The 9,751-nt window shown below is 49.4% G+C and overlaps 1 protein-coding gene across 1 annotated transcript; it reads right to left on the reverse strand.

Moving 5' to 3' along the window:
* Positions 1 to 2,140: 2,140 nt before the first annotated feature.
* Positions 2,141 to 8,315, reverse strand: LOC144125490 (all-trans-retinol dehydrogenase [NAD(+)] ADH4-like). Its single transcript, XM_077658931.1, has 3 exons — positions 8,061 to 8,315; positions 3,308 to 3,443; positions 2,141 to 2,225 (listed from the first exon to the last, which is right to left on the reverse strand). Exons 1-3 carry the CDS (start codon positions 8,227 to 8,229, stop codon positions 2,141 to 2,143), a joined length of 390 nt encoding a protein of 129 aa, XP_077515057.1. The 5' UTR covers positions 8,230 to 8,315.
* Between the last annotated feature and the right edge of the window lie 1,436 nt (positions 8,316 to 9,751).

Raw genomic sequence — 9,751 nt, forward strand, 5'->3', positions numbered from 1 at the left:
ATAAACTATCGAGGGAATAAACTTTAAGGCTCTTATAGATTCCCTCAGTTCTCGCTATTTCTGCGTTTGTATCACTCGTTTCTGCATCATTTCGTAGCGAATGGCCGTAGAATTATTGCTTTTTGCACATGAATCCCGAGGCATTAAGGAGTTCAATAAGGGTAACTATTTTTGTGTACACTTTAAATATTGATCGAACTTATTTTTATGAGTAACGTTTTTTTTATGGAAATATAAATGCTGGAGTTTTACTGTTCTTTGCATGTGTACTGGGTGTCTCAAAAAACTAATAGCTTTATTGCACGGAACAGGGCTTTGTGAGCATGCTGAAATAAAAAAAATCTGCACTTTCTGCATAGTTATTTACCACCCGCGGGATGACTTGACGAGGATGTTAATTGTTATTACTCAGCAACTACGCAAGATAGACTAAATAAAATGCATTTATGAAATCAGCATATAAAAAGTTAAATACCTCAGTCAAATTTGGTTACATTTCAATTAGCTCAAAAGTGTTTTACGTTTTTATGTCAGCACGCCAGCAGTGTTGGTCAGTCGAGCTACACTGCACATGACCAAGAGTGGGCTCCATGTGCGCTGTTACATAGTTAAGTGTATGGGCCCTTGGAATGCCAGACTCGTTCAGGTCCGCAGGTACCGGATCTCGGTGACCTGCTGACGGACCTGTTGAAGCGCCGGAGCGCTCCGTGGGAAAGAAATGCTGGTGCTGTACCTCGACCCAAGGGAAGACGATGCACTTTGATCTTCGTAGGCGCGAACACGCCGTTGCTTTTGCGCGTTGATTACAAACTCGGCCGCTTTTCTTCGTCGGCGAATTAGCAAGAACACATTTGCTCCCGCGAACAAACTGGTGACGTTGCCGCGGTCGCTGCCGACATTCGACATCATGCCGCCGCATCTTTGTTGATTCATGCTCCGTCAACTCACTGAAGCAGCCGCTTGCAATATTCCCAGACAAATGGTCGTCGATGTCAACATCACTGTCTGGAGAATCTGCCAATGATCAGAAGAAATTTGAAACATAGCAGTTGACTCGTCCTTGTTAACTCGTCTGCTGGGGACCCAAGAGGTTTCGTGTGGAATTCCTTTCGTATATATAGACATCGAGGTTCCCGATCTTAGCAATATAAATTTCAACCGGACATCAGATTGCTCGTAAGAAGTTTTGAGAGAATTGTGAACACCAAAATTTGCTCACAACATCTGGCCACAACTGCTTCTGACCATCTTGCCCTGTGAAGTAGCTGATGTAATCATGAGGGTTAGAGTGAAGAAGGCAGCCGATTACGAGAAATGAAAGCTGCAGCCTTCTGAAAAATACAGACTTTCAGTCGAAGCCTTCCACCAACGATTTAGAAACGCAAGTGAAAGCGACAGTGAGGGATAACCGAAATTCGCGCATAGCCTTAAGGCCAACCTACTGGAGTGCCTTAAAGAGGACCACAGACTCTATAAAAGCAGCCGGATGGCACGTTGTCATATACTTTTTCCAGCTCCTGTACAAATGCTAAATAAACTCTGCAGTCTCAGTCTTCGCTGACTTCCTGCTGTCGCTATAGTCCGTCAACAGGTCATTGAAAGCCGGCACCAGCGGACCTGAACGAGCGCGAAAAAGAGAGCGACACGACGAGGCAGCGCGTTGAGGACCGCCGTCGTTCGCTCAGTTGAGAAGCCTCATGCTAGCGACGGCGACCTACTGCAGGTGCACCAGAGGAGATACGTTTTCGTTCGGTGCCTGCGCACTGCAGCTTAGTAAACAATCCAGTAAACTGTCACCTTGATAAGCTGGTAAGCGGGCGAACTACGCAGCTGAGAAAAAGCGTCACGACTCGCGAGTGATTCTGGAAAGCAGCAACACTGAGGATAGAGAGCCCGTATACACGCATCTCGGCCTGCATTTCGCTCTCTGGTAGCCCGCTACAAATGTTAATTGTTAGCCCTCCGTTACCAACAAGCAGATTGTTCTCGATATTTAACTTTTGCGGGTATGCCTAGCAAAAGAAACATGTTCTTTTGGCGATGACCAAATCGACGCGCTTGTTGATCAGGCGCAGACAGATCTCGGGAGAAAGAGCTTTGTTACAAACCGGAAACGGGGGTCTGGTTGGCTAATCGCGTCTCAGGGCGCTTCCGTGCGCACCGGGGCTTCTTCACTGGGGCGGCGCATCACGGCTACGCTGAGTCGCAGCGCTCCTCCGGTGAAGCTGCGGGGGACCCAGCGAGCGCACCTCAAGCGACACCCAACGAAAAATGACGATTGCACTGATTCTTATTTTTTTCTATTCGTTTCCTGGGGACTTAAAGGGCTGTTTGATTTTAACCCTTTTTTTAACCTGTTTGCGGTCACTTTCCGGATATATATGCGCGTTTTCACTAGTGGTGTGGTCTCTTGTCTTTAATTTTTGAATGCTTAAGTAGACGTTGTTAAAAAAAAAGCACGTATCTTTCTTTCGCCTTGCATTGTAGACACGGAGTGAGGCAATTTAAATGCCTTGGCTACAAGCTGAGCTCTGTGCACTGGTGTCTGGCCATACGTGAGTCACAGCGAAGTGTCGCCGCTGATTTCGTCGCGTTGCTGCTGCAAACAGGACAGTGCAACCGCAGAGCGTATCCTACTCAGTGTGAGGTCTTTTAAGGTTCAGAGAATGAGAAAATCGCGGAGATTCGCGATTTTTTATGATTAAAATCTTCGGTAGAATATCCAATCTGCAGTGAGTAGAAGTCAGCACGTTAATGAGCATTAAGGCAGATAAGGAAAGAGAGACAGAAAGAGAGTCCATTGTACCGTTGGACAGTATTCAACGCCAGTGGCGGCTGCACCACCGCAGCGCAAAGAATGTGATAGCAGACATCTATGGGATGAAAGTACACCCGACACCAGCGGCGTTGAAGAAAGCTGCGGTCTCATTCTCGTAATGCCTGCTTTTAATGGTAGTCTTTGTCAAAAATATACAGCCCAAGGGGTTTGCTTCCAAGCCGTGTAGAGCGGCTCTTAAGCACACTTGATAGCCCTAAGCTTGGTAACTTTGAGGACTTAAGTTCCTCCCGCCTTAGTGAGGTTAGGGTCCCTGAGTACGCAAGAGGAGCCGCGCTGCAAGGCTCAGAAGCTGGCCCCTTGGGCTGTACGTATACCAAAGACGGTACATTCGTGTGCGTCCCGCCCGCTCATCGCGTTTCGAAAATCGCTGGTAGCCTTCATTTTATCCGTATGCCCGCATGGTTACGCGGCGCCCTGGCTCACTGAGCACAAAACGAGGCCAGCACACGACTGGTGTGGGTCACGCACCTCCGAAGACGCATCCTCGCTAGGCCCGGCCGGCGGTGAGCTGCGAGGGCAGAGTGGAGATCACCTTGTCCGTGGGTGCTGCTCCCAGGATGAAGGACTCTCCCCAGCCGGCGTGGCATGACTCCAGCGCATCCCTCTGCGCCACCAGCAGTGGATGATGCAAGCACGCGCAAGCCGTTATATACGTGCGTCATCCGGTTATTGCTCTGTTTGCGACTGCGCCAAAATGCAGTTCGATTATGCAAAGGAAATGCACCATGTTAGTGCACTGTCAATTAATTCAGGCACCACGTCGAAACGAAATAGCCGCGGGATAACCTGCGGCACGGTCCTTTTCATTACTTCCCAGAGCTACCTGCATACAGGTGGAGGCTAACAAGGTCCCACTGAAAGCCGCTCACCTGGGCGGCGCGTCGAGTTGTCCAGCTACCAGCTGCCAGGTGCAGCGCGTGGTCTCCAGCGGGTCCGAGTGATACCTCTTATGACCGTCGCACGCGCTGTCGGCGCACGGCGCGTTGTATAAGGCCCACAGCGAAAGCTGAGCTCTCAGGTCAGCCCATCCCCTACCATCTCCTCAGGACCTGTTGCAATCTTGCCGGCGAAGCCCTGTCCATCCCTCCCCAACCCAACACCCGATCATGCGGGGATGGTTAAAGGCTCGTCTTACCAGCGTTCCCTTGACGGGCAGCAATAGCTGCTCTATAGTGCCCGCATGGTCGCCACCCACACTGTGGTCTTGTACTTAGGACTATACATCCGGGAATTGATGACAAATAAACTTTTTTCCTACTCTACCTCCGCGAGCAACCGTAAAAATATAGTGTTGCGGGATCTTATACATGAAACATTGAGCAAAACGACCCCCCGCGCTGTCTCCCACTACGATTAGCGGGGAGGAATGCCCACCATTGTGCTGACGTTGCCGATGCACTCGAACGTGATGTCGAGGCCGCCATTCGTCATTTCAGCCAGGTGCTGCAAAATAGTCTTGGACAACGCGTTTGGATTCACGCACTCGGTGCAGCCGAACTCCTTCGCTGCGTGCACGCAGAAAGAGCGACGTACAAAGTGTCACGCACATTTTTCGGAAACGTTTAGCGTCTTCTCTATGCAACTTCCACACTGTTCGAAAAGTTACTGCGATTCACGCTGTATAATCATATCGTTCTCTGACTTGTTGATACTCAGGCTGGATAGCAGGTTTGGTTTAGGACATGGCTAACTGAGTGAACGATGCCGAGCATTGGCAGTACGTATCTACCGGGGACTTGGAAGGCGCTCGAGAACAGCCTTCGAGAACAAACTGTGTCCAGGAACGTTTATGAATAATGCGTACGCGGTTGGTATTTCAATACCGTAGTGGCAAATTCTACAGCCGAAACAAATCGGGGCGACAGACTAGCGTGGTTTCCGATGTTCAGTCCGCAACCTGTGTTTATAGTTCGCAGGGCTCAATTTTTGCTAAACAAGGTTTTTTTTTTCTAGATTGCCAGTTTCCGGTACATAGCCTGCAAGAGCAAGGCGTACAGCCAGCGCATAAAAATGTAAGTGCACGTACAGCGCAAGTGTCACAAGATCACGTAATAGAATAAGCGTTGGGAATTACGTTGCGCATTCGGCGATGTTGAAAAAATATTGTATATTTACGATTCTTCGTTTTTGGGTAAAACCAAAGTTTACTCGGTTTTTGCACCCGGAACATGTTCCCTAAAAGTCGGGTAAAAGCCGATTTGTCCTCGATTTCTGGCACAACTACTCCCGCGGAACTACTCTGCCCCCAGATGGCGCACGGGCAAGAGGTGGCCAACAAAGACGGAAACCAATTGGCGTTATGGATATTGGAAGCCGTACTGGATCCATTGCAGAAGGGGCTGCTGAGTCAGTCGTTTGATGACTACCGACCTCTCTTGATTTCCACGATGAACGATGTAGACTAACATCGCGGGGAGTTTAACCAGTGCTTGCTGAAAGCAAGCCCACTAATAAATACAGGTGTCATGTACTCTTGGCACGCACGACGCAACTGTGCGCTACCCTGGGCTAGCAAATACCGCGTTGACAATGTCATGCATAGTCTAAGGTTTCTGGCGATAGCCGGTGGTCTGATTCACCTGCGTATTCGGCCCGGACACCTGCAACCGGGGTCACTGCACAGCGATAGGCATCTTGGTTCCCACGGCCGGTCCTCGCCTGGTTTATTGGATTCGAGACGGAGGATTCTGCTGCCGTTTGTAAACAACATTGTTCCCGGAAGATCGACCGTGCGGTGCGGAGGCAGTTAGCGACCGCCAAAACCAAGCAGGGGTGGTTCACCCCTTCAACTGTGCCTGCTCGCCGGCGCCTCGCCCATTCGGACTTCCCGGAACGCGTGCCCGACTTGACAGCGTGAGAACTGTCGTTCGGACGCGAAGACAACGCTCTCTCTGGTGGGGGCGATTGTCCAGCGGCACCCTCTCTCTCCGGTGAGGCATGTGATGGGGGCGTGTCCCTATGTGAAGTGGTGTGTGTGTGTGTGTGTGTGTGTGTGTGTGTGTGTGTGTGTGTGTGTGTGTGTGTGTGTGTGTGTGTGTGTGTGTGTGTGTGTGTGTGTGTGTGTGTGTGTGTGTGTGTGTGTGTGTGTGTGTGTGTGTGTGTGTGTGTGTGTGTGTGTGTGTGTGTGTGTGTGTGTGTGTGTGTGTGTGTGTGTGTGTGTGTGTGTGTGTGTGTGTGTGTGTGTGTGTGTGTGTACGACAACGCAAGTTAGGCCACGCCCAACGTGGCGAAGACCTCCTCGAACCTAGGGAATCCTAGGGACCGGACCCTTTTTAAACCGGACGACGAGTGCCGTGAGAAAGGAATCCTCGATCATCCTCAGATCTCAGATCCTCCGACCTTCCCCCATCACACACCAATGGGGTCCTAAATCTTGTAAATAATGTAAAATAAACCCCCTGTACAGTTTCCTTCATAACCAAGTCCGACCACGTCATTCGGAGAAGGGACCTGCGGCGCTGAAAGAGTCAGCTCACTCAAGGACCCCTCATCCCCAACAATAGCTAATGGCAGCTGTGATGTCGAGAGAACGTTCTCTCAGCTGAGATACCTCCAAAGACAGGACATGTCTCGCATGGAAACCGAAATTCTGCGCATGAAGATGATTAGGTATGATAACAACGACGTATAAAAAGTTGGTGGGTGGCCAGCTTGCGCGAATAAAATATTTCGTGTCCCGACACTGATACATGCTGTTTACTAGTAATTATTAATTAGCAAAGAAACCCCGAATTCCGGAATAATTTCTTGAGAACTACGATTCCCCCCGCTTACCAGCCTGAAACATAGCCCAAATTGATACCCTCCGATTGAAAAAAAATCCAATAAATTAATACAGTTTGTAAATTTAACACGAGAAAAACTCGAATTTCGGAACGTTTTCACGAAAAAACCTATTCCTCCCCTATTATCAAGCTGATAAGTAGCGCCCAATTTTACCCCCCAAGTTTGAAAAAATATAAAACCCGAAAACGAAGAATTCTATGTATAGTCCGGATCTACAGGCAGTAAAGCGTATCTGGAGCCCTAACCACACCTATCTGATAAATTCACTGCAATCACCATATAACAGCCTGCATATTATTCAAACAATGTCAGCATATCATATTTGAAAGCAAAGTCCGGTTTAATAAATCTTGATTGCCGTAGTCGAATCGCCAGTATGTGCTAATTTCATGTCACTTCTGTTTTTGCACATACCTTTGTATTCTGCCCTACATATACATCAGCTTTCCGGCACGCAATTCAACCCGCATCGGTCATCCCCTGCAAGTTGCCCCTCCACATGCTCATGCTAGATTTGCTGCATTATTCTTCCTTCGCTCAGCCATTGGCTGGAACGGCTTTCGGCATGACGTGACTGAGAATACGTCTACCTAGGGCAGGTATAATGACCGCAGCGCCGTATCACGAGAGGGAAAAACTGGAATAACAATGGGACGGAGCTCATCTGGCCCGTTCTCTCTGACCTTCAATGGAAGTTTACCAGTATTTCTCACGATAAAAGTATATAACAACTGTATCTTACCGGTGCTCACCTATGAGGCTGAAACGTGGAGGCTAACGAAAAGGGTTCAACCTAAATTGAGGACAACGCAGCGAGTTATGGAAAGGAAAAGGATAGGTGTAACGTTAAGGGACATGAAGAGGGCATAGCGGGTCAGAGAACACACGCGGGTTATCCTAGTCGCAATCAATTAGAAGAAATGGGCTTGGACAGGGTATGTAATGCGAGGGCAAGATAACCGATGGTAACGAACTGGGCATCAAGAGAATTAGCAAGCTTAAGCAGGGGAGCGGCAGAAGGTTAAATGGGCGGATGAGATAAAGACGTTTGCGGGGATATGGTGGCTGCAGCTGGCAAAGGACAAGGTTAATTGGAGAGACATGGGAGAGGCCTTTGTCCTGCAATGAGCGTAGGCAGGCTGATGATGATGATACCATACATATTTAACATACTATTTTGTATGTAAATTTATTTTTAATCCTGTATCCAGCCTTTATGCAATACACCCAAATTGGGGGTCCTTAGCTAATAAAAAAGGTACAGAATTTAATCTAAATTTCAACCTTTAAACATGTACAGTTCGTGAGATGCACACCAGAAGTTACGGTGATGTGCCATTGTCGTGAACGTAGGTAGTGATTCCTTCCTCCTCTTTCTTGTGGACAGTCTACAACCTTCCCCGACAGTGGCCAGATGGAACAGTGGGGCACGCACCTTTCTGGAACTTGGCCTCGTTGATGTCGATGCCGATGATGGTCTTGGCACCTCGCTCCTTGGCACCCATGACGGCCGAGAGGCCGACGGCACCCAGGCCCCAGATGCCCACCTTGCTCTCCTTGGTGATCATGGCCGCGTTCAGAGCAGCGCCGTAGCCCCTGGACATGGCGCAGCCAAGCAGCCACACCTTGTAGAGCGGCGCTGCAATGCTGATCTGCGCCAGGCGTCTAGCCTCACATAGCTGGTCTCTGAGTAGACAGACCACAGTGCAAAGGGCGCTGAGTGACTGATGTGGCTGCAACGTGGCAAACGCGCCCCCTCGTCACTCAGCGCGGCATCACAACGCCGAGAAAACCGTGATGGAATTATGCAGAGTTCAAACTAAAATGTGCCCAATCCGAAAGCGGGTTAACGCAGTACTGCGTCGCGCGGATAACCGAACTGTAGACGCATATCAGCGCCCTCGAACCCCACTCCCCCCTTTTCCCTGCGACAGGTGCCGAGAAATGAACTGTGACACAGCAGCTCCCGATGGACAGCGAGAGCCGTGCAGACTAAAGCGGCGTGCGCGGAAAGTAAATGGTAACGGACGATAACGGCAAACCGTCCGTGCACGCGGCACCAGCAGCTCACCGCGATAACCGTGCCATAGAGAAAGGCCGGTTGCCATGGTTACTGGGCCACAGGCACTCGCTGGGTGCCCAGAGGCAGGTCGGCTGCGCGGCCTGCTTGAATTAACCATTGCACGTACGGTCATGTGTTCGAAGCACCGAGCGGTTTACTTCATTGAAATATATGCTATTTTCATGACAACGAAGCAGCATGCAGTTCGGATAAACCGGAGGTTCTAATTAACGATATTACACTGATTTGTTTCTTGGTGTGCACTGAGTGTGATGACTTGTGAGTTCTACTGGTCGATGATATTCAATACGCTCCAGAACCACCGAATTCGGCACAGGACGACCCAACCCATATCGACCAGCACAATATTGCTCCGGCAGGGAGTCCGGCGGAAGTTGTCACAGGCGGCCGGCTACGGAATTTGAGCCCTAAGTCACGTTTCCGTTTTCAGCAGCGCTTCATAATGAAACAAAGCATTCGTTTTCTGGCTCCTAAGATATCCCATCGTGGCCAGAAACTACCCAAACTAAACTCGCAAAAATGTATAAATATCGAGGTAGATGTGTCCGATGATTTTGTGTCCTTTTTAAGGCGGTTCAGGAAAATTATAATGATGATGATGAATTTTTATGGCGCAATGGCACCTGTGGCCAAAGACCGCCATGGCACAAGGTTTTTTTTCTACTCAGGGCGGGGTTAAAGACCCATTTCCCAAGCATTTCGCCCCAGATAAGCCGAGCACCAGACCAGGGGAAAGCTTGTACAAATCGTGTCACCGGTGGGTGCCCGGCGGCACTGGGGATCGAACTCCGCCCCCACCGCTCGCGGGTTCCGGAAAAGGTTATTAGTGCGAAAGCGCTATTCTGATGGGTAAACCCCGCGATGTTTTATGTTTGTGGGTTTGTGCCGAGTGAAATAAATGAATAAAAATAAATCAAACAAATATTACCGCGACTGGGATTCGAACCTGCAGCGGCGCGAACAAGTTAGCTTCGCTGGTCAGTTCTAAAGAGCAAAAGGCTATCGCCACAGTCTTTTTTTTTTCTTCATTGCGTGGAAATAAT

Source organism: Amblyomma americanum, chromosome 1 (genome assembly GCF_052857255.1).
Source record: "Amblyomma americanum isolate KBUSLIRL-KWMA chromosome 1, ASM5285725v1, whole genome shotgun sequence".
NCBI lineage: Eukaryota > Metazoa > Arthropoda > Arachnida > Ixodida > Ixodidae > Amblyomma > Amblyomma americanum.

Coding starts and splice junctions, on each gene's coding strand:
- LOC144125490 (XM_077658931.1), bottom strand. CDS start 8,229: ATGTCCAGGGGCTACGGCGCTGCTCTGAACGCGGCCATGATCACCAAG. Junction 3,444..8,060: donor CGAGGCCAAGTTCCAGAAAG/GTGCGTGCCCCA, acceptor CTGGTGGCGCAG/AGGGATGCGCTGGAGTCATG. Junction 2,226..3,307: donor GCGAGGATGCGTCTTCGGAG/GTGCGTGACCCA, acceptor GGTCCCCCGCAG/CTTCACCGGAGGAGCGCTGC.